Source organism: Oscarella lobularis, chromosome 1 (assembly GCF_947507565.1).
Source record: "Oscarella lobularis chromosome 1, ooOscLobu1.1, whole genome shotgun sequence".
NCBI classification, from domain to species: domain Eukaryota; kingdom Metazoa; phylum Porifera; class Homoscleromorpha; order Homosclerophorida; family Oscarellidae; genus Oscarella; species Oscarella lobularis.
In genome coordinates this window covers 4,921,115-4,941,734 of record NC_089175.1, presented here as the reverse complement: position 1 = coordinate 4,941,734, position 20,620 = coordinate 4,921,115, and the positions used below count along the sequence as shown (strand labels likewise).

The 20,620-nt window shown below is 49.5% G+C and overlaps 7 protein-coding genes across 12 annotated transcripts; 5 read left to right on the top strand and 2 right to left on the bottom strand.

Annotated features, from left to right (window-relative positions):
• Nucleotides 1-118: 118 nt before the first annotated feature.
• On the bottom strand, nt 119-4,813 carry LOC136196937 (calcium-activated chloride channel regulator 1-like). The gene is made up of 9 exons (XM_065986598.1): nt 4,362-4,813; nt 4,168-4,296; nt 4,021-4,107; nt 3,781-3,960; nt 2,322-2,840; nt 1,897-2,244; nt 1,114-1,834; nt 572-880; nt 119-509 (listed from the first exon to the last, which is right to left on the bottom strand). Exons 1-9 carry the CDS (start codon nt 4,770-4,772, stop codon nt 190-192), a joined length of 3,024 nt encoding a protein of 1,007 aa, XP_065842670.1. The 5' UTR covers nt 4,773-4,813; the 3' UTR covers nt 119-189.
• LOC136197004 (fibroblast growth factor receptor 3-like) lies at nt 4,413-7,653 on the top strand. 4 transcript variants are annotated; one of them, XM_065986693.1, is made up of 9 exons: nt 4,413-5,096; nt 5,159-5,323; nt 5,376-5,550; nt 5,655-5,911; nt 5,972-6,128; nt 6,178-6,622; nt 6,679-6,999; nt 7,054-7,398; nt 7,455-7,653. In XM_065986693.1, the coding sequence occupies exons 6-9, from the start codon at nt 6,562-6,564 to the stop codon at nt 7,526-7,528; spliced, it is 801 nt and encodes a 266-aa protein (XP_065842765.1). In that variant the 5' UTR covers nt 4,413-5,096; nt 5,159-5,323; nt 5,376-5,550; nt 5,655-5,911; nt 5,972-6,128; nt 6,178-6,561; the 3' UTR covers nt 7,529-7,653. The 4 variants fall into 4 exon arrangements, with proteins under 4 accessions (XP_065842765.1, XP_065842774.1, XP_065842758.1 ...); XM_065986702.1 differs by having other exon boundaries at nt 5,376-5,605; XM_065986686.1 differs by having other exon boundaries at nt 5,376-5,911; nt 5,961-6,128.
• Nucleotides 7,416-9,492, bottom strand: LOC136197032 (platelet-activating factor acetylhydrolase IB subunit alpha2-like). Its single transcript, XM_065986720.1, has 5 exons — nt 9,367-9,492; nt 9,222-9,311; nt 8,136-8,252; nt 7,917-8,039; nt 7,416-7,802 (listed from the first exon to the last, which is right to left on the bottom strand). Exons 1-5 carry the CDS (start codon nt 9,445-9,447, stop codon nt 7,551-7,553), a joined length of 663 nt encoding a protein of 220 aa, XP_065842792.1. The 5' UTR covers nt 9,448-9,492; the 3' UTR covers nt 7,416-7,550.
• On the top strand, nt 9,476-11,363 carry LOC136196953 (high mobility group nucleosome-binding domain-containing protein 5-like). The gene is made up of 2 exons (XM_065986620.1): nt 9,476-10,242; nt 10,316-11,363. Exons 1-2 carry the CDS (start codon nt 9,526-9,528, stop codon nt 11,240-11,242), a joined length of 1,644 nt encoding a protein of 547 aa, XP_065842692.1. The 5' UTR covers nt 9,476-9,525; the 3' UTR covers nt 11,243-11,363.
• Nucleotides 11,364-11,726: 363 nt separating this feature from the next.
• LOC136196947 (leukocyte elastase inhibitor-like) lies at nt 11,727-13,939 on the top strand. The gene is made up of 3 exons (XM_065986610.1): nt 11,727-12,973; nt 13,111-13,248; nt 13,318-13,939. The coding sequence occupies exons 1-3, from the start codon at nt 11,749-11,751 to the stop codon at nt 13,662-13,664; spliced, it is 1,710 nt and encodes a 569-aa protein (XP_065842682.1). The 5' UTR covers nt 11,727-11,748; the 3' UTR covers nt 13,665-13,939.
• A 1,351-nt stretch (nt 13,940-15,290) lies between these two features.
• LOC136199368 (RNA 3'-terminal phosphate cyclase-like) lies at nt 15,291-17,495 on the top strand. 3 transcript variants are annotated; one of them, XR_010673054.1, is made up of 10 exons: nt 15,291-15,815; nt 15,868-15,905; nt 15,958-16,146; nt 16,200-16,382; nt 16,435-16,493; nt 16,555-16,699; nt 16,752-16,897; nt 16,950-17,121; nt 17,170-17,299; nt 17,356-17,430. XR_010673054.1 is itself a non-coding variant. In XM_065989553.1 (10 exons), the coding sequence occupies exons 1-10, from the start codon at nt 15,707-15,709 to the stop codon at nt 17,440-17,442; spliced, it is 1,230 nt and encodes a 409-aa protein (XP_065845625.1). In that variant the 5' UTR covers nt 15,291-15,706; the 3' UTR covers nt 17,443-17,495. The 3 variants fall into 3 exon arrangements, 2 of the variants coding, with proteins under 2 accessions (XP_065845625.1, XP_065845620.1); XM_065989553.1 differs by having other exon boundaries at nt 16,200-16,373; nt 17,189-17,299; nt 17,356-17,495; XM_065989548.1 differs by having other exon boundaries at nt 17,189-17,299; nt 17,356-17,495.
• Nucleotides 17,496-17,785: 290 nt separating this feature from the next.
• On the top strand, nt 17,786-19,667 carry LOC136199669 (RNA 3'-terminal phosphate cyclase-like). Its single transcript, XM_065989923.1, has 11 exons — nt 17,786-17,933; nt 17,988-18,025; nt 18,106-18,279; nt 18,333-18,400; nt 18,462-18,594; nt 18,648-18,700; nt 18,756-18,894; nt 18,942-19,087; nt 19,139-19,328; nt 19,389-19,499; nt 19,547-19,667. Exons 1-11 carry the CDS (start codon nt 17,786-17,788, stop codon nt 19,625-19,627), a joined length of 1,281 nt encoding a protein of 426 aa, XP_065845995.1. The 3' UTR covers nt 19,628-19,667.
• Nucleotides 19,668-20,620: the final 953 nt, after the last annotated feature.

Genomic DNA, 20,620 nt, shown 5'->3' with positions numbered 1-20,620 from the left:
AAGCTCTCCGCACATGTTTTCGTCGACTTTCACGTGCTTATGAAGTACGCTAGGATGTACGGGCCAACGCGCCGAGGAAGCGGTTTCGGTTTCGCGCGTCTGAGAAATTGTGAAATCGTTTCGAAGGAAACCTTGAAACAAATTTTTAAGATTCAGTGCGACATGTAACAAGCGTAATTTGCATTACATCTAACAATTATTGACGAGTTCCTGGGTTGAATTTTTGGTTGAATCATAATCCTCGTCAGAGACCATTTTCACGTAGCTCTCGTGCGTAACGCCAAGTAGAAAGTCCGTTTTGGCGATGGAGGCAGTCACCAAATATCGCTTCTCCGTTTCGAACGTCCACGGGCATTCGCACCTGATGCCGCTTTGATCAAGACGGTCACGTATGTCGAAAGTAGAAAATACGGGGGAATAGGTGCCTTTGACAAACTCCACGTCGGGATAAAGCGTGACCTTTGAGGGAGAGGAGGTGCGATCGACAGACTTGACCCGAGCGAAAAAAACTAAAATTGAGAAGTTAAATAATCATTTTTAATATTAAAAAATTTGTAGCAACATTTTTTACCGTAGGTATCTGTGCACACGGCTTCGCTGAGTTTGCACGTGCACGTCTCCTTCATGTAGACGGCCACCACATTCGAGAGTCCGGACACTTGATTGCTGTCATCTTTCGTCTTGATGGCAACATACACCGTATCGGCGTCCTTGTACGGATCAGGAAAGCTGAGCTTTTCCTCAATATTGGCCATTTGCGGCTTTGACATGTTCGTCGAGCCAGGCGAAAGCAACATCTCGTTCTTCACTTCCTCCTGCTCATCGAAACGCTCAACCAACGCGTCAAAAGTCTTGCTCGTGCGAACAGAGTACGAAGAAGCTAGAAAAACACACACACTCACACATTGAAGGTGCTCTAGAACGTATCCCAAGTAAACATTTCGAAAAGAGGAGCCCTCAAAAAGAGAGCCAGGAATCTGAGATTTACGTAATTATTTAATTAACTGTCAAAAGGACTTCCTTTCTATTCCAAGTCGTCATACACGACGTTCAATGCGTATCGCTGTATTAGTGACGCGTCTTCTAAATTTACACGCACCCGCTCTCTCTTACCTGTGCCAGTCTCCATGTCGTCGCCGGGAGCGGTCCAATTCAGCGTAATAATAACTTCCGATTTTTTGACCTTCCGATACCCTTTCAAATCCATTATACGAGACGGGGGAAACATGTCGGTGGCATTGCTCATCGTCGCCATGTCGACGTCGAACATGCCCGCTGATTTCACTCGCATGAAGTCAGAAACAGAAAGAGGATCCTCATGTTCAGGGTTCACCGTCTCAAATTCGCTATCGTCCATATGACGCGGAGGATATTGTGCTACCGCTTCTCTCCTCTTCATCAGCTTTTCCATTCGAACCGATCCGTTGTTCACCGCCGTCATGTCCATGTTATAGCGGGGAAGTGCGGTGGCAATCACCTTCACGTTATATCTCCCGCTCATCGTGAACTCCGTGAATGTGCCCGTGTAGAGGCCGTCGCCTGCGAACTGATCGGGTCCCGTGCCCTCGTCGCGAAGATACATTTGGACCGGATCGCCGTTGGGATGCGATATCACCGCGACAACGGTCGCGTCGAGAACGGCACGATGGCCTTCGGAAAGAAGAGCCGTTACTGTTATTAGTCCCGGAAGGACGACACGTTTGGTGCTTAGAAACGTTTCCATTTGAACTGTCGGAACCTTTTTGTCGGCCTGTTTCGACGTCACTGTGTAGTATACCGTTCGACGGTGCGTCGTTTGTCTCTCGTTGTATACGCTTAGGGTCCAGACACCGTGCTATAAAGAAAAAAAATAATAATTCTTGTCAGCCCATTGAAGGGATGATCATTGGAGTGTACCTGTGCCATGGGAAGCCTGAGTACGCACATTTTGAAGTCGTTGTCGCACGGAAGCTTATGTCTGCTCTTGTACGTCATTCCACATTGAACGCCCTCCGGCCGCGGCGTCGTAAGACACTTGGGCGCGATTACTTTGATTCGAAGTCTTTTATAAGAATATTCTCCGTAGTCGATGCTAATCACAGTATCGCGTCCGACGCCCGGGTCGATGATGATCGACTTTTTCACTGTCGTGCCGTTCGCCACGCTGAGCATGCCAGTTGCCACCATGTGAGCCGTCTTGTAAGATACCTCAGTGCCGGTCGTGAGCTCGTTGAGAGCCTCTTGCATGGCACCAGGTTGAGACGCCTACAAAAGAAATCGATAAGAAAAAAAATAGTTTACGTATAGTATCTATAATCTTATGATGTAAACTTTATTCTTACCGCTTCCAAGTCGGCGAACGCCATTCCTCCAGTCATATCAGATATCTTCGACATGCTCGTTTCTGTCGCCCCGATGCCGATCGTGTGAACTCTCACTCGCGAATCCATGATCCGCTTCACGACATTCTCTTCGGTGAGATCGGGCATTCGATTCGTCATTCCGTCCGAGATGACGACGAGCTCGCGATTCATGTTCGTCGTTTTGAGAATCTCGTCGACGCCCATCAGCACGCCGTTCGTCAAATTCGTTCGACCGCCCGTCGTGAATTTGATGCTCGAATAAGTGGGCAATTTCGAACCGACGTCGTCGCGCGACGCTTGATCCGTCACAGTGGTCGGCGAATGGACGACGGTTGCCGTAGCGTCGAAAATGACGATGCCGATTTGCGTGCCGTCGGCGACGCTGTTGATGTAACTCTTCGCCGATTGGCGAACTTTCGTCATGCGCGCATTGATCACCATGCTATTGGATATGTCGAGAACGAGAAATATTATGGGAGAGTCCTGTTTTTTGACAACCTATAGAAAAACGAATTAGAACGTTCTCCACTGAATACAAACGGCAAGGATCTGTTATTGGCTTGAGGATTGAATTCTAAGTACAAAGTTTGAACTGGGGCCCCTTTTGGACCGTTAGAACGTCAAAAAAGCGTCTCTTTCACGTAGCAAATTTTTAAAAAATTAAAAAAGTTACGACACTTGACACAAACCCCACGGAAGACGGTGCTATGGAGGTTTATCCGGTATCAGGGGTGCCTCACAGAGGTAGCGGAGCTAATGACCAGGAAGGCGCACAACGTACACCCTTGTCAAGTGAGGAAATTTGACCGGCCACCGGGCCATGATGGTCAACACCTTGGGGAGAGTCTCCAACTCCCTTCTATCCCAGTCAAGAGCTCATGCTTCTGCTACTGATAAGTACATGGAAATGCTGGGTATATATACACCAACGCGAGCGAGGGCACTTCGACTGCAGCTATTCACATAAAAAGTGCGTGCCAATCGATCGAAAATACATTTCTGCCGACGAAAACGAAAATAATTTTGTTGCAAATCAATCAGAAAATGTGAAAAGACGACGAGGAATGCGTTCTACGCGCGTAAGGCACGCCCCGTGACGTTATTCGTGACGCAGTACGCGCCTCGCTTGGGGGAAATGCTTTGAAATGCTTTAAACGATACGTAGAAGCGAGGAATTGGCTGCGAGGTGCATTGCGGGTCTATTCCAGAGACACTCGGTCGCTTTTCAAACGCAAAAAAGCGAACGCGTACGTAGTAACAGAAATGCGCTCAGTCAGCAAAAAAGGCGCGACGCGACGTTCGTGGGCAGTGGAGCGTGCGCTACGCTCACTCACTAGAGTCACTACGTAGGGTACTGGCGCGCCTTGTGTGCCATCATACAAACTCCACCGGCTTCGTCCCTAACAGACCGATCGTCTATGAAGTCGTGCTTTCTTACTCTAAACGTTGGTTTCGTCGACGTGACGTCACGTGGCGGGTTGGCGCCGTCCCGAAAGTCGACCGTCTTGTGCATGACGCCCCAAACGGACTGCATGTTGCAGAAGCGATTCTGCGCCGTGTTGCTGCTGCGATGGTGACCGGTGTTCGGATCATCGTCGTCGTCGCAAAAGTCGACGACCTGAGATAGAAAAAAGAAAAATTGTCGCGACCACAGAATTCGCGAAATTTTTTTCTGCACCTGATTATAGTACTGTTTCCACATGATCGACGCCGTGACGGTGTTCAGCGTAAAGCGCCAACGTCCCGACGAAGGAGTAGCAGTGATCTAAAAAAAAAAACACCGTGCATTCATAATCTTGTCGTCCGCGCGATTATTCTTTGCCACCTGCTGCGTGCATCGTCCGGCGCGCCCGTCGTCGTCGAGTCCGTACTGATGATACTCGTCGAAGACGCCCCAGCGCAGATGGGCCCACTCGTGAACAATCATCCGATACGGCGGCGACGCTCTAACCCACTACAATAAAAGAAGAATACCGCGTACGTCATTTCCTGTGACGCGAGAGGAGATATGACGCTCGCCGTGGGATCCGTGAGCCGACCCGGCGTTATGTGCATATAGAGTCCTTCGCCGCCGCACAGGGCCGTCGATTGAACGTAGGCCGTGTTCGAAACGAATCCGAAAAAGACTTCGGGCGGATTGATGCGCACTTGAGCTCGCGAGAACGTTTCGGCGGCGGTCGCCGCTTCGGCGGCGACGTTTGTCCACGATTCCGGCAGGACGATCGTGATTTCGCCGAAGTAGGCGCGCTTGTGCGTCGCCTGGTAGAGATAGGCGGACGCTTGAGTGAAGGCGTCCTTGAGAGTTTCGATGAGCGACGGGTCTTCGGCGATATCGCTTTTTATCGCGATTAGGACGTCTTTGTAGCTGTTGTCGACGAGTTGAACGCACGCTGCGGGCACGACGAGAGCGAGAAAGAAAGCCAGCTCCATTTGGGGAAGCCGGACGGACGAGATAATGATGTTGTCGTCGAGTCTTTGTTCTTTAGTATTGGGGGCGGGCCCTGTTACGTCCGGTTCGAAGCCCGGTTCAAAGGTGACTTGCGGGGTGCACTACTTCATCCGCAATACAGTTGCTCAGTCAGCGTGCTCTGATCTCACAAAACGTTCACGTGATAGTGGTGACTTCCGATGAGATCAGAAGAAACTGCTCCACTACGCAGTTCTAAAAATAACGTTCATTCAATCCAATTATTTCCCAACGTAAACTGGATGTTCTGAAAGAAAAACCTATCAAATATCTTCTATTCTATAAAGGTCAGTTTCCGTTTAATGCTAATATTTGTTATCGTTTGAGTTTTTGTTACGTTTTGAAGCAGAAACTAAACGCGGCGAGGGAGAAAATCAAGGAGAAAATGTCCGCACTCGCGGAAACAAGGCCGTACGTCGCGCGGTTGCGTTGTTGCTGGTGTCGCAATGCTCATTTTACCAATGAGAGAGCGAGGAAGCATTCACGCACCGGGGCAAATGACGACGTAGATACAGTATGTCGTCTTCCCACGCTATACATATGTCGAAATTGACGTCTTATCATAGACTGTGGTCCTAAGGTGGAAACGTGCGTCGACGTGGAGCTGCTGAATAAACCCATAGCGACCAGTTTGCCACGCATCCTCTTATATTTGCTTTTCCGTGCGTCACAGTTCCTTCAAAACACCGAAAAAGGAAGCTAGTAACGCGATAACTTTGTCAGCAAGCACAGACGTGGGAGGTTAGACATTTTTTTCTCCAAATGTATACTTTCACGTCTGTGTCGTATTTCGCTGGTATGGCAACTAGAATTGTGCTCGCTTTTAAAATAAGACTTCTCCGCAGCCATTTTCAAGAGCACGCCTAACTCTTCTACCGCTAGCTTGAAAGGATCGATTGATTATCAGGTTCAAATCTGAACAAACTCGATTGAGCATGCAGAGACGGACTTCGATTACTGCGGGTCCTTCTACTTCTACCAAAACCAGCTATTTCGCAACTAGTTATCCGGCGAGGCTGACAAATGAAATTTTTCCTGCTGATGACCTCTCACTATGCACTAAAAGCACCTTGCTCGAGCGGAACTCGGTATCGGTGATGAGGTAACGAGAGGCAATGGTCCTACACACGCGTGCCATCTAACTATAGTAGTTAACGTTTAGGAATTCGTGCGTGAGACGACCACAAGGGCGCCCTCGCAACAAGATTGTGCGTAGGTTTGACTGATGTGGGAGCGGCGGAAACACGGGAAGTGTCTAATCTGCAGGTGCATGCATACAGGGTCGAATGCACTTCCTCGCGACGCCACCAGAGCAACCGGTAGGGTACCAAGAGGAAAATGCATTACTTTGATGACGCACGTACATAGCTGGCGTCTGACCGAGCAGTAAATCGCTTCCATCATCCAGACGAGGAGGGCACAAAGGGCAAGGGTGCATGGGACGAGAACCCCAAGAAAAAACTGGACGTCGATCGGACTCAACGTTGTTACGCGCCCCCGTCGGCATGGCAGCGAGGTATTCTACGTGAGTGCAGAGTCAGACACGGTTCCGTTACGTATGAGCAACGTCCAGGGCGACTCAGACCTGGAACTAATACAAGGACATCGCTACTCTCTTTCGCTAATCGCATAATTGCTTGAATGAATTAGCGATGTGAAACTGAACTAAGTACACACACACAGAGCATATAAAGTCTCGCGCGAACCGTAGCATCGACCACAGATCGAGAGAGAGAGATCTTGCAAGAATCAATGAAGACGATCGCAGCAACTGCACAACTCCTGATGGCTATTGTCTACTGCTGCTATGCAGGTAATCTAACTAATGCGCTCCTCCTTGGAATTAAACGCCATTATACCCACATACAGAATCGACGTTGCCCGTCTTTGTCGACAAACCGCTCCGAATGGTTCTCGAAGACGAAGGGGCGACGTTTCGACTCAAGTGCAGCGACGGTTCCAACTCGACCACAACCGAGTGGTATCGCGTCGATCGAATTGACCACAAATTGCGCGAGCTGAAAATCGAACACGGACGACGCGTGGGAGAAGCGATGCGATTCGCCGTCAAGTCGAACGGCACGCTCGAAGTCCAAAACGCGAGCGTGCACGCGGAGGGAAGCTACTACTGCAAGCTGACGAACGAACGGGGCCGGTCGAAGAAGTGGCATTTCAGAATCATAATATTTGGTATGCACAAGAAGGGCGTGTTATCGATGGATGATATCTTGCGTGTAATAACAGTGAGACCCAAGGCTCCGACATTGTACGCACCGGCGCGAGTCGAAGTCGCCGTCGGCGAAACGACGCGCGTTTCGTGCAGAATCGCCACGTCGTCGTCCGATTCGGCGCACATTCGATGGAAATCGGACGAACGCGAGATTCATAACTATTACAAGAGGAGAGGAGAGCCTATCAACGTCACCGATCGACGCCTCTACGCCGCGCTCGCGACGCCAGACGAGCGAGTGCTCGTCATACGCAACGCCGAGCTCGGAGACGGGGGGAACTACACGTGCACGGCGAACACGCTAGCCTATAGGCGACACATCAGTCAAACGACGGAAGTCGTCATAATCGAAAGCGAAGGCAAGATAAATTCTCACTTGTACAGTGTATAATGAAAATTTATTTTTTTGCTATAGATCATGATGTCGGGGAAATCGCAAGGGCAAAGAACGTTCAAGTGGCTCGGGTCAACTTTCGAGCGGGTCACTAAAAGAACTTCACACGATCTCTTTTTAACTTTGATCGAGCACTTTGACTATTTCCTCATAAACGGGCCTGCATAGCTTATAGTATCCGCGTCGGGTCAAGTGTAAATAATCATGCATGTCCTCGTGACTGATTCGCCCGTCCGCGTCGACGAACAAATGCCCGACGTCCATATATCTAATCGACGAGTTACTCTTCGGAAAATCGGCCAGAGACGCATTGATTTCGGCTATTTTTTCGCGCAAACGATTGGGCCTATGTCCTCTAGGCAAAACACCCTATGCATAGATCAAGGGAGATATACATATATAGCCAACCGCAACCACACTAGAGATAAACTCTGCTTCGCAGGGCTTTAGAGTCCCTAGTGTGAAGTTTTTCGTGATACTAACCAATAGCAGTATCTTTGCGGCCGGCTTTTTGCTAAGCATGACGTCAATGATTGCCTGTATAGCGACGACAATCTCGCTAGCCGTGTGGTCGTGATTGTTAGTCCCAATGAGGAGAACTATGATCTATGAGGTGGCACGGGGAGGAGGAGGCGGACGAGGGCCGGGGGAGGGACGAAGGGATTGAGATTGCTGTCGTGGTCGTCGTAGATGCGTGCTTACTTTTGGATCGATGCTATCGAGTTCGCCGTTTTGAACGCGCCAGAGCACGTGCTGCGTCGAATCGCCCCCAACGCCAAAATTCTCCGATCCCAATGGCTTGAAGAGAGTGTCCCAAGCCTTGGTGAATAAGAAAGAATAGATCAGAGAAAGATAAAGACGCGCGTTTCTGGCCGACGAAAAGACAGATCAAGTCAATAAGACCCGACTCTATTCTCAACAAAAAAATCATGAACGTGCCCAAATAAATAAATAAGTGGAAGCCATCGCAATCTTAAAAGCGGTCTTGGCCCGCCATCTCATGCAGAACGGTGACCCCCCGCACCACAATCCCCATGGGTAGACGCATGAACTTATCATAGAGAGGACTACGCGTTGAAATGTTTTAGGTACACGTTCCACTAGCACATGCGAATACTAACACATTCAGATGGAAGCGGCTGGGAAAGGGAAGCCCCTATCCTTTGAGAGATCAGAACGCTATATCAACATTCGCTCTGCCATTAGGCAAAGACAACAGTATGGAGATACAAATTGTCATCTGAACTGGGATCAACGCCGCTCTTAGTAGCGAGCAGAGGCTCTCGAGAGCGCAATACATTGGGAGGACAGAGCGAAATCGTTGTGGAAGTTGGCCTCAGACCAAAAACCTTATTTGCAATGTAAATAAAATTGAGTTGCTCGTGCCTCCAATCCTCTCCGTCAGTCCTATCGTTCGTCAAACGACGATCAACAGGGGGTTCCGTACCGTACAAGAACGACAACAATTCGCACGAGCCCGCGTCCAATCCCATCGATCAATTACACTAATCCCAAAGTGCGTGGGAACGAAAAAATGCAAAGCAGAGGGCATCGATAGTGTGTGCATTCGACAACGTCAACCGGATTGATAGCTCAAAGGACTCGTACGTCAAGCGAAACCTTGGCGGGGGACCGCGAACCGGGCGGAGATCGTAGGGGGAAAGCCATAAAATACTCGATGTCGTGTCCGAAAACAGTAAATATGTATTGACGGCGGCGCGCCGCGGACGCCGCGGACGTCCGGTCGCACGCGTTCCCACATGCATTTTTTTTCTCGAGTCTACCTACCTCCGTGTCTTCCATTAGCCGCGTGATCGAGTCGCCCACGAAGAGTACGCGCGCTTGGGACGACTTCGCGATGCGTACGAAGCGTTCGTGCTGCGAGGAGGAGGAAATGGGATACTGAGAGGGGGGCCCCTCCTAACTCGCTAACCATGTCCATCCATCGACTGTCTCCCTGAACGTCTTCTAGTCGCGTCGGAACGGCGGCACTACCTCTTGGTGACTCCTGCATCGCGTTTGTTGTTGTTGTGATACGGGACGTCTATACGGGCAAGACAGCTCGCCGTTCCCGGGAGACAAGAAACACCGCATGTCGTTCCACACGCCGAGTTTGGGCCGTTTGAAAGTTCCCGACGGTTTTGCGAGCCTTCTCGAAGGTCTCGCACGCGAAATCTTACGCCAACAACCCGAAAACATCTACGATTTTGCCGCCGACTATTTCGAATGTCTGTCGAAAGCGAACGACGCGAAAGAGGCGACGCGAGCCGACGAAATCGACATCGATTTATCGGATCCGGACGTAGGCGCCGCGGCCGTGAAAATTCAGAAGAGTTTTCGACGTTTTCGTGAATCGAAAAAAATTTCGGACGATGTCCCGGATAAAATCCCGGATACTACGGAAGAAACGAACGTGATCGTTCCCGCCGTCGACGAGACGTCGAAAGGAGAAGAAGAGGAGCAACAAGGCAAAGTCGAGGAGAAGGAGGAGGAGGAGATCGACATTGATTTGGACGATCCGGACGTGGCGAAAGCGGCTGTTAAAATTCAGGCGAATTTCCGCGGTTTCAAGGCACGAAAATCATTGAAAGTGGAAGAGGATGTTAAACCGGCTGAAAAAGACGAGGGTGAAGAGAAAGTGTTGTCAGGCGGCGATAATGATATTCACGACAAACAGAATGAGGAAGCGAAGGAAAGTGCTCCTGACGATGGGCTAGACGAAAAGGAAATCGCTTGTGCGTCTGATTCTGATGATGGGGCAAAGGATAATGAGGTTGTCGGCGTCCATGCGACTGCCGTTGGGGAAGAGGTAAATGACATATGGATTGCTTCCTGGGGGGTTTAGGCATCCATGGTGTTACTTTGTTTTTTTGCTTATTTAGAACGGTGGTTACGGAGCTAAAATTGAACCGGTAATGAACGAGGAAGCAGAAGGGGAGGAAGGAAAACAGGCGGCTGAACAGGTGGAGGAAACGGAGGATGGAAAACAGGTAGAGGAAGTGGAAGATAGTAAAGTCGAGAAGGAAGAGGAAAGTGAAGGAAAGGGCGAAGAAAAGGAAGCCGTCGTCGTCGTCGTCGAAGAGACTGAAGAGAAACCAGATGATAACACCGGCGATGATACAAAGAAAGAAGAAATAGATGAAGATGCGACAGATAAGGGAGTCGACGGCGACGATGCAGAACAGAAGGACGATATCAAAATAGAGGCCGAAGAAGAAGAAGAGGAAAATCGTGACGCAGAAAAAGCGGAGGCGGGGGAGAAAAATGTCGATGGTGCAGATAACGATAAAGAAGACCCGGAGCCCAAACACGACGTCGTCGTTAGCGAAGAAACGGAAGAGAAGCCGCCGACTCCGACCGAGCCCAAACCCGACGTCGCGGTCGTTAGCGACGAGACGGAAGAGACAAAATCGACAACCCCGCCGCCCGAGGTCAACGAAACCCGAAAGATCGACGAGAATGTCGAAGCCAATGCGGAAGAGGAGGCTTCCGAAGCGAAAGCGAATCCTGTTGACGTTGTCGACGTTGATGACGTCAAAAAGCCGAACGACGACGAGGGTCGCGAAGACGACGGCGTCGACGATAAGGACGCCGAGGCTCCCGTTACCGGCGTCGACGAGTCGACCGAAAAACGAGAAGGCGTCGCGTCTGGCGATCTAGACAGGCAAAATCTGTCCGCCGACGTCGAAACGACGCCGGAAGGGGTGGACTCGAGCGTGAAAGAAACCGGAGACAGCGGCGAGACGGAAGCCGTTGATGCGGCCGAGGTCAAGGACGGAGAGGCCGAAGAAACGGTCCAAAGTGCCTGATAATGAATAGAGTTGCTTTATTAGCCGCCGTTTGCGTATGGGGTTAAGTATCGGTAAACGAACTGTTGTGTTCTCATAGAAGTCTCGATCGTTGAATAAGCATATGACACGCGCCAATTGATTCTCGCGACGCTGCGTACTACTACTGACGAGATACCGCGCTTCCCACGGGGTTCGTAGGAGTCGCCGATCCCCGCGCTCGTTTTTGCCGTTCGCGTGCACGAACGCGTGTTCCTATTGATTTTTCGAAGGTGTTACTGTTTACACTGCTACAGGCCTCCGGCGTCGGTTCGCAAATAGGTCTGTTTTCGTTGTCTGTTACGTCCGGCACGTGAGCGGTCAAAGGACTCGGGTGACCCTCCCGCTCGACCCCAGCAATTGGTTCGCTTTGCACCGCGTGACGCCCAATCTTATCTCTGGTTGGCCAACTTCGATGACGTTTTGCGGCAAGATGTAAAGAGTCTCGAGGTGCATTTGGCCTTCAGTCTACCCTCCTCCTCCTCGCAATGCAGATCGTCGCGTTGGGTCTTGTTTTCTTCGCAACCGTCTCGACTGCGATCGCTGTTCGATTCGGCGACGTTCTCGCCAACGCGAGCAGCGATTTCGCCGCGACTCTTCTTCAACAGGCCGGCGAGGCCACCTCCTCCGGCGATAACACCCGTAACTCAAACGTGATCCTATCCCCCCTGAGCGTCATGACGGGGCTCAGCATGCTCTCGCTCGGCGCGAAATCGACGACAGCCCAAGAAATACGCAAAGCGATAACGCGATCGTTATCGCTACCCAAACTCGCGCGCGGAATGGACAGTTTGCGACGCATTAGCAACACCGCCGATCGTCTCACGACCGCCGATCGCATCTGGCCGAAACAGGGCACGCAACTCAACAAGGAATTCATCCAGAAAGTGCGCTACGTATTTCGCACCGCGGTCGAAGCGGTCGATTTCGATCAGGAATCGGCGGCGCGACAACGAATCAACGAATGGGCGTCGAACGCAACAAACGGCGAAATCGACGAAGTCGTTCCACCCGGTTTCCTCTCGGCGAGCACGCAAATGATTCTCACCGACGCAATATACTTCAAAGGCGAATGGAAATCGGAATTCCAAGCGAAGGAAACGAAATGCACGCGCTTTCACGCGTGCGATCCCTGCGCGTCGACCGCGGTCGATATGATGTCGCAAACGGGCAACTTTCCCTATCGCTATTCGAGGAAAGATCGCGTCGCCGTGCTCGAAATGCCCTATCGCGGCGACAACGTCTCCATGTTCGTTCTACTCCCGGACGATTGCGCGTCGATGAACGATCTCCAAGCGAACATGAACGGCGCGAAAATTCGCGAGCTGATAAGCGATTTGACGTCGCAGCGTCTCGACGTGCGTTTTCCGCGCTTCCAACTCAACTATCGCGCGAGTTTAGCGAAGACGCTACGACGCATGGGCATTCGATCGGCGTTCACCGCGGGCGTCGCCGATTTTAGCGGGATCGACGGCACGCGAAATCTCTACGTGTCCGACGCCGTTCACGAAGCGGTGATCAACGTCGACGAGGAGGGAACGAAAGCGGCGGCGGTGATGATGACTGGCCTTCAAGCGCGCATGATGATACACACTCCCGAATTTCGCGCCGATCGTCCGTTTCTTTTCGTCATCGTCGACAAGCGATCGAACGCGACGCTTTTCGCCGGTCGGATTGCCGATCCGCGCGAGTTCGGCGCGAAGAAATGCGACGGTAAGCGTGTTTTTTTTCGAGGGGTGTCCCCCTGGCTCCCACCTGTGCCCTCTCCTAATTCGATTACGTTCGCGTGTCAATCCCCGCTGTCCCCGCGCGTTGTGTGTGGTTCTAATGCGTGGTGCCTTTTTTCGCAGATGATGCCGCCGCCGCCGCCGCCCCCTCGCGGTGCTCACCAACTCCACCAACCACTGACCCGGGCCCATGCCGTTGCCCCATTCATCGTTCGAACGATATAACGCTCGACGAATTCTGCGCGAGAAACTTCGACTTCGGTAAAGTCGTCCGCTCGTAGTGAATCGAATTCCTCCTTTGTGACGTCACGTTCTTTCTAACCCCCGCAGTTCTCGTTGGCGGACTGGAGAGCATTCAGGAGATGCCGTCGCGTCTTCGTTATCACCTCCAAGTCGATCGCGTTCTAAAGCCGGGCAGTTTGCCGATACGACGCGGCGGGTTCGCGGACTATCTGTGGCCCAAGAAACTCTACTACAAGCGATGCGAGTGCGAATTGGAGCGCGGGAAACGCTACATCATAGCCGGTCACGATAATCGTCGAGGAGCGAAGAAAGTTCTAAAAATGGACTCTTTCGTCGCCGAACGAATGAGACCGAGCGACGTCGAGCGAGTAAAGACGTTCCTGCATCAGTGCCGAAAGAGGAGCAGCAGGAAGGCGATGAAGAAGGATACATAAAAAAATCACCGGTGGGACAAAGTCGACCGAGAGTGCGCATGCATACGATGCAAACGTACGCCAAACTTATCTATATACAGTCAGATGCACGACGATGCGCTGTTAGATTTTGAAAATTTTTTAGTTCTCGTGCTATTAGCTTCTGCATTATTTTGGGAACGTTGTTTTGGTGTGTGTGTGTATAGAGGTGCCTGTGCGATGAGAGAAATCATGACGGGGGAGAACTGTTTAGCGAGTTCCCCTGGATCTTTAATCATAATACATCATGAAAGAAATTCGGAGAATGGGACAATGCGCATCGTTATCGCGTTGGCAAGCGATCAAGGCCGGCGCGCGGCTACCAACGCGTCGACGCGAAATTCGTTCGGACTCGTGACCGAGTATAGTAGTCATAGGCTAACGACCCTCCGGTGAAATGACTGTATGATGAGAAGGGTAAACTCGTGTGGCGCTCGTTGTCGCAGAAGTGGCTTCCGCTTATGAGTTTGCCAAACTCGGTTAGAAAGCCGGCGGATATTGCTGGCAATGCGGACCGGTGTAAAACGTAGTCTGGCCTGGCGCCAAGCGTTTAACGTGAAAGCGTCTGAGGGTCTCCAACCCCTTACCTCCCTTAGGAATCATAGCACAATCGCTTCCAATCGGCGGTCTCCGCCGATGGGAGCGGCACCTACGCCGCTAGTCAATAATGGGCCTCGAATTAGCTCGCGCGGCGCAAAACAAAAAACAAGGCGAACCGCGCGGCGGTAGGGCGGTTTCCATTTGTACACACAAAACCGCCGCAATGGGTGCGCGTAGGGGGTGGGACGACCCACTCAAAAAGACACACAGCGAACACGCGCTCGACTTCGTTTAGAAATCAAAAGATCGGCGTCGCTTTACTCTGACCGAATGCCCGTTTGAATTTCCAGTCAGTTGGGAGCCGAATCAGCTGCCGGCAACCCGGCAAAAAAGGTGTCAGATTACCGGACCGGGGAACCGGAAAGTTCGCGGTTCGAGAAGTCATTGTTGACTTCAAGGGGGTCTATGAATAGAAAGTGCCGCAAATGCGAATGAATATATAGGGAGGGAAATGTGACCCCACAAACGCCAGCCTGAGGCCGGATGGAAGGCAACCAAACGAGCAAAACAAGCAAATTTCACTCAAACTCGGCCGCACGTCTGTGACGCGAAACTAGACAGTCGCGCAGGTGCGCAGAAACCTTAGGGGCAAAGAAAACGGGAGGTTTCCGGCGAAAAACGAGCGGAATGAGCGCCACCTTGGAGACGGCAAATGACATAAGCGTATGTAGAGTAGTAAACACGATTGATTCCAAGCCAAAGCCGGTCCCCTTTCACGACGCGACAGGCACTGGCACCTCGAATGAAATGCACTAGCACTAAATTACGAAGCCAAGTCGCTTCAGTGCGCCTGCCATTCATCCCTCTTTCGAGAATGGACAAAGGCTATAGGCTCATGCTTTCCTGCCCATCTGGCACGACAACTGGTCATTTAGCGGTGACGAAATGCACTTAGAGAGTTATTGGATTCCGTACATGTAGATAGAGGTGGATTTAGGCAGGCTATTAGGCGTGAAAGGTGCGCTAAGTGTCGGTGGAACGTCTCTGTGGTTCGACTGCTTAATATTGCGTATGCGCGAGATGCAGGATGTTTGGATTAGGGCTATTAGAAGCCCATGCGCTAACGAATTTTAGCGATTCCAGCCGTCGATAGGTGTGATCTCACCTGGTTCCTCACAGGGAGACCCGATCGATCAAAATGCAGTAGACTGATAATTCGGTTCTTCGTGTCGTATTTGATGCGACAAAGGACTTGTTGAGCTCGTTTTCGACACAAAGACGATCGTTCGAAGATGGCACGTGATCACTGCATACAAATCTCCCGTACGAAAACAACACGAGGTGGTGATGGTGATGCCCTTCGGCCGCAAACCGGCAGTAAGCCGGCAGTAGCGATTTCAAATCCTATCGCGTGACGCGTAGACGCTATAAAAACACGCGAGCTAGAAAAAAGCACGTGTGTAGCTCGCAGTCGCTCGAGCAAAATGAATTCAAGTTGTAGCGACGCTCAAATCCAAACGTCGAATCAGAGCGACAGTTCTGAAGCCAGCAAGAATGTGATCACTGGCAAGATCGAAGAAATGACCAAAAATGGTAATTATACATATATCCCAATTACTTTATTGTACACATGTGGTATATATAGATCCCGTTGTTCCAAGCGTCATTGACGTTTCATATGCGGTAAGAGAAATAGAAAAAAATGCTGCAGCTAAAAAAATTAGACTTCGAGTAGGGAGGACAAGTGCTACGAATTGTCAACGCCCTATCCTTCCTTCTAAAGAAACCAGTTACAGTAAAAAACGTCAGGACAAACAAACATTGGACGAAAAGAGGATTATCCGCCGACCATGTACACCAATTGAGCATGGTGGTTGCTATGTCAAACGGAAGAGCAGAAGGAAACGTACGAAGATCCACTGAGGTATAGAAAGGCTTAAAAATAGACAATTCAAGCCAAAGCTAGATTTTGTCTAGTACACGCTGAGGCCGTGCAGCGCAGGCACGGAGGGTTTTTCCCTTCGATGTGAATCGCTCTTTGTTACGGATCTGCAGGCTGTGCTGCCTTGCCTTGTCTTTGCAAAAGAGAAGTCGACGTTCCATTGGCAAGGATGTCCGTCAGACAGTCATCAAACGTACTTCTGCCAATCGGTGAACAGTGTGCGCGCGCGACTTCAATGCAGAGAAAAAATCCGCTAATTGTTATGTATAGGTATTGAGATTAATTCTCGCAAAGTTTGGCGTGCGTTTTGACATGGTGACGACGTCACTGTGAGTTGAGCACAAATAGCCCTCCTGCAAGCCATGACCACGTGATTTTTGTTCCGAGCAGCGGCGATGACGAAGAAACGCGGCGAAAGATCGTTACAACCGTGCACCCGGCAAAAGAACTTACGAGCGTGAACATGACAACGCGCGACAGAAGCATCAAGAAAGTTCGAGCCATGATTTTCCACTGGAGAGAATACTACTCAAACGTACAGTAACATTCTCTTCTAAGAGCACAGGATCTACTTTAGTGTCTAATAGAAACGTTTCCATTATGCGACAAAAATCGAAGAGGAAACCATTCGAATTCTGAAGCAAGAGTTTGGAAAGGACGTTTTGATTCATTGCACGACCAAACTTCGACAACGTTCTTTCGTCGACGATGATTCGTCCATGTCGTCACTTGTGTACGTGTAAACGGCATTCGTCGTGATTAAGCAACACATTGTTCTAATTCAGATTGAAAGTCGTGACGTCAGACGAATTCATATTGCCCTCCTATGTTGCTTGGATACCGAGCACGAGCTCGGGCTATCGTCTGGATGCCAATACCTTTGTAACAACGACGGCACGCAAGTGCAAACGAGCGTTCGACAACGGAGTCTGCATCAGCGGTCATTTGACTGACCAAGTAAAGAAACTAAAATTGCTACGTATTCACATTAGCTAATTATTAAAGTGCACGCTCTACTTTATAGGTGCTCGTTTTTATGGCCCTTGCTAAAGGAAAATCGACGATCAGAAGCGATTATCCTCTACCTGACGATCATTGGAAAAAGGCAATTAGTGCCATAGAGAAACTTCTAGACGTGAGATTTGCGATAGACTAAGATGTAATCGAATATTATGAATGCACTACGTGTAGGTCAAATTTTCCGTTGAAATCGACGCTCGTTACCGGTTTGTTGATATAGCCTGCGAGGGCATTGGAATGCAGAATAAGAATTATTGATTTTTGAGTGCATGGCAAAGTTTCCATATATAGATATATGCGTTCTCTAATTAACTACTGTTACAGTACTGTTGTCATTACACAGTACATTGCAGAAATGTTCCTCCTTGTCAGACCCCCCAAAGAGGACCTCAAGCTCCAAAGACAAATTCTTGTGGCCTAGCAAGTGTAAATGCACGCTTGATGCTGGCTCAGAGCTGCTAGACTATCTACACGCCCCAGGCCAGGCGCAAAATGTCGTCCACCGACCTACTGGGAGAGGAAACGACGCTGTGCTGACTTGATCCGTCCCTTTTGACGTGCTGTAGCGCGCTAGAGAGCACGTGTAGTCGTACATTCGAAAATGAATTCAAGCTGTAGCAAAGATGAAGCCGAACCGTCGAGCCAGAGCGACAGCTCTGAAAGTCAAACGAATTCAGAGCACGACGACGTGAACAGTGACAGAGTCGACAGTGACTCGGTCGAAGAAATCGAAAAGACTCGGACTCGCGGTGCATTGTCCAACTGGCACTGTATCGCCTCTTATATCTCTTTCTCGCGTATAGATTCTGCTGATCCGATTGTTATTGACGCTTCGAATGCGGTGAGAATCACCAGACCCCCCCCCCCCCCCCCAAAAAAAGTAGCTAATTATAGAGCCAACGTTCTTTCGTCACACAACAGGGAGGACAAGTGCTGCGAATCGCCAATACGCTATTCTTCTTCACAAAGAAACCAATTACAGTCACAAACATCAGAGGACACCATGGATTACGCGAGAGCCACACGCATCAAGTGGACATGGTGGTCACTATGTCAAATGGGAGAGCAGAGGGAAACGAAGAAGGATCGGTCGAAGTAAAACCAAGTATACAGTACATGGAGTCGATTTCACATATGCATATACATAGTACACATTGTGGCCGTCTGATGCAAAAACGACTGCTACCAACAAGACGTTTTCTTTTGAGTCAGATTGGTAAGTAGGCTTTGGATGTGGTGTCGTCATCAGCCACTTTTCGATATTTTTTATATAAAAGGGAATTTCTTACGACTTTTCAAGCCGTTCTGCCTTGCTTTGCCTTCGGAAGAGAAAAGTCCACGTTTCGTTGGTGCGGCGAAGAGTTGGATTCTTCGCTTTGCCTCTTGGACTACGTTTATTTCTGCCAATCGGTAAACCAGTGTAATTTTTTTTCTTATTATTGGCACTCTATGGCGACAATCAGATTCTGCGACCCGTTCTTGAAAAATTCGGCGTGCACTTTGACGTGGTAGCGTCGTGAGTCAAAAAATGTATTTATTAAATTTATAGACGTCGACCGCTTTTCTTCCAGTGGCCCCGACGAAATAGAGGAAATGATCGCAACAGTAGACGCGGTCAAAGAACTGAAAAGCGTGACGATGACCAGCTGCGACGGAGACATCGACGAAATTCGAGCAACAATTTTTCACTCGGGACAATACAACGACAGAGTAGGAAATCATTCGAAAGGAAATATTCCCGTTCACTTCTGGCTCAGGATCCCCGCACTTGTGCGCAAGAATTCGAATGGAATTGCATTCGAATCCTAAAAGAAATATTTGGAACGGAAGTTGTGATTCATTGCAAGACGAAGTATCGTATGACGTATGCGAGGTACTGGAATCCGCCCAGGTCATCGATTATGTATGAAAAAAGACATTTTGTGGGGGGAAATTTGCATTGTCTCGTATACAGATTAGAAATCATCACGTCAGACGAATGCATATTGACCGCCGAGAGATTCTCTTGGAGTCCGTCGTGGAACTTCAGCTATGAAGAAAGCGATAGCGTCGATGATGCCGAGCGCATTGTAAGAAATTTGGCGCTCGATTGCAAACGCGCCTACGGTAATCGCGTGTGCGTTCGAGATCACTTGACTGATCAGGTAAATAGAAGGCACACATCTACATATGTACGTATACTGAATTAGAGTATGGCTGTACAGATTCTCCTTTTTATGGCTCTTGCTAAAGGAACATCGACGATTAGGAGCGATTATCCTCTACCTGATGATCATTGGAAAAAGGCAATTAGTGTCATAGAAGAACTTTTAGACGTGAGATATATGACGTCACGGAAAACTATTTTTAATCGCTGCTTTAGGTAAAGTTTTCCGTTAGAATCGAAGACGAGTTTATTGATATATCCTGTGAAGGAATTGGGATGCAAAACGAGAATTTTTGATTGTTTGACTGGTTATATATATGTAGTATCTCTTGTGGAGTTCTCATTACAGTGGTAACTACGTTCCTCTATTTTTTGGCCCGGCTTCAAAAGCACTACCCTTTTTGTAAGAAAAAAAGAAAGATGCTACTTAATTAAAGGTACTGTACCCAAGGAAATTTTGAATGAAAAGGAAAGGAAGGAGACTGTAAAAAATCAATAACGATCATTTGATATTTCACCTACGCATCTCTCTGAGAACAGTCGACTATAGAACAGCGCTTTATAACTCCCACTTTCGCTCAGGAGCTGGATCTAAAGCATGAAGTCTAGAAGCTTTCGTAGTGACTCCAAGTCAGATCCTCCTTGAAGCCGTACCAGAGCCTACTACACGTGCAGCTAGCTAACAAAATAAAGAGAGGCACGTGAACAAACCACAAGGAAGAATGACATGTCCTGAGGGTACTGCAACGCTTTGTAGGGAAAGTACTCCGATCGAAGCTACGCTGACGATGATTAATTTATGATGACGTCGATGCGTACGGCGCTTTTTGCCTGATTACTGCTGCAATGTTCTTAGTCGTCTAGGACGCTGGAGACGACCGGATTCCGGTGATGAGGAGGCGAGAGAGAGGGGATAGCACGAAAAACGCGCGCTAGAAACCACGTGTAGTCCAGTCCTCGTGCTCGTGCAGAAGAGATACAGTACCATCTCTGACCTTCTGACGATATGAATTCAAGTTGCAGCAAAACTGCACCCGAACCGTCGAGCGAGTGCGACAATTCTGAAGCAAATGAGCACAACGACGTGACTCTGAGCAGCGGCAGAATCGAAAACATGGAAAAGCGTAAACGATCTCGGACTGTCGCCACTTCTAATGCAATCGAGTCTCTTTGATAGATCCGATCGTTATTGACGCTTGGAATGCGGTGAGAAATAGAGACAACTAAAAAGTAGCTAATTAATGATTCTTTCGTGCGTCAGGGAGGACAAGTGCTGCGAATTGCCAACGC

What these genes read in the sequence shown, in the direction of transcription:
- LOC136196947 (XM_065986610.1), top strand. Translation starts at nt 11,749, where the DNA reads ATGCAGATCGTCGCGTTGGGTCTTGTTTTCTTCGCAACCGTCTCGACT. An exon ending in CGGCGCGAAGAAATGCGACG is followed by an intron (nt 12,974 to 13,110) that starts GTAAGCGTGTTT and finishes CTTTTTTCGCAG; the next exon opens with ATGATGCCGCCGCCGCCGCC. An exon ending in CGCGAGAAACTTCGACTTCG is followed by an intron (nt 13,249 to 13,317) that starts GTAAAGTCGTCC and finishes TAACCCCCGCAG; the next exon opens with TTCTCGTTGGCGGACTGGAG.
- LOC136199669 (XM_065989923.1), top strand. Translation starts at nt 17,786, where the DNA reads ATGAATTCAAGCTGTAGCAAAGATGAAGCCGAACCGTCGAGCCAGAGC. An exon ending in TTTTCTTTTGAGTCAGATTG is followed by an intron (nt 18,401 to 18,461) that starts GTAAGTAGGCTT and finishes TTTATATAAAAG; the next exon opens with GGAATTTCTTACGACTTTTC. An exon ending in ACGTTTATTTCTGCCAATCG is followed by an intron (nt 18,595 to 18,647) that starts GTAAACCAGTGT and finishes GGCGACAATCAG; the next exon opens with ATTCTGCGACCCGTTCTTGA.
- LOC136197004 (XM_065986693.1), top strand. Translation starts at nt 6,562, where the DNA reads ATGAAGACGATCGCAGCAACTGCACAACTCCTGATGGCTATTGTCTAC. An exon ending in TTTCAGAATCATAATATTTG is followed by an intron (nt 7,000 to 7,053) that starts GTATGCACAAGA and finishes GTGTAATAACAG; the next exon opens with TGAGACCCAAGGCTCCGACA. An exon ending in CGTCATAATCGAAAGCGAAG is followed by an intron (nt 7,399 to 7,454) that starts GCAAGATAAATT and finishes TTTTTGCTATAG; the next exon opens with ATCATGATGTCGGGGAAATC.
- LOC136197032 (XM_065986720.1), bottom strand. Translation starts at nt 9,447, where the DNA reads ATGCAGGAGTCACCAAGAGGTAGTGCCGCCGTTCCGACGCGACTAGAA. An exon ending in GGCTAATGGAAGACACGGAG is followed by an intron (nt 8,253 to 9,221) that starts GTAGGTAGACTC and finishes TTATTCACCAAG; the next exon opens with GCTTGGGACACTCTCTTCAA. An exon ending in CCGCAAAGATACTGCTATTG is followed by an intron (nt 7,803 to 7,916) that starts GTTAGTATCACG and finishes ATCTATGCATAG; the next exon opens with GGTGTTTTGCCTAGAGGACA.
- LOC136199368 (XM_065989548.1), top strand. Translation starts at nt 15,707, where the DNA reads ATGAATTCAAGTTGTAGCGACGCTCAAATCCAAACGTCGAATCAGAGC. An exon ending in CGAAGAAATGACCAAAAATG is followed by an intron (nt 15,816 to 15,867) that starts GTAATTATACAT and finishes TGGTATATATAG; the next exon opens with ATCCCGTTGTTCCAAGCGTC. An exon ending in ACGTACGAAGATCCACTGAG is followed by an intron (nt 16,147 to 16,199) that starts GTATAGAAAGGC and finishes GATTTTGTCTAG; the next exon opens with TACACGCTGAGGCCGTGCAG.
- LOC136196953 (XM_065986620.1), top strand. Translation starts at nt 9,526, where the DNA reads ATGTCGTTCCACACGCCGAGTTTGGGCCGTTTGAAAGTTCCCGACGGT. An exon ending in CGACTGCCGTTGGGGAAGAG is followed by an intron (nt 10,243 to 10,315) that starts GTAAATGACATA and finishes TTGCTTATTTAG; the next exon opens with AACGGTGGTTACGGAGCTAA.
- LOC136196937 (XM_065986598.1), bottom strand. Translation starts at nt 4,772, where the DNA reads ATGGAGCTGGCTTTCTTTCTCGCTCTCGTCGTGCCCGCAGCGTGCGTT. An exon ending in CGACGAAACCAACGTTTAGA is followed by an intron (nt 2,841 to 3,780) that starts GTAAGAAAGCAC and finishes GTTTTTCTATAG; the next exon opens with GTTGTCAAAAAACAGGACTC. An exon ending in CGTTCGCCGACTTGGAAGCG is followed by an intron (nt 2,245 to 2,321) that starts GTAAGAATAAAG and finishes TTTCTTTTGTAG; the next exon opens with GCGTCTCAACCTGGTGCCAT.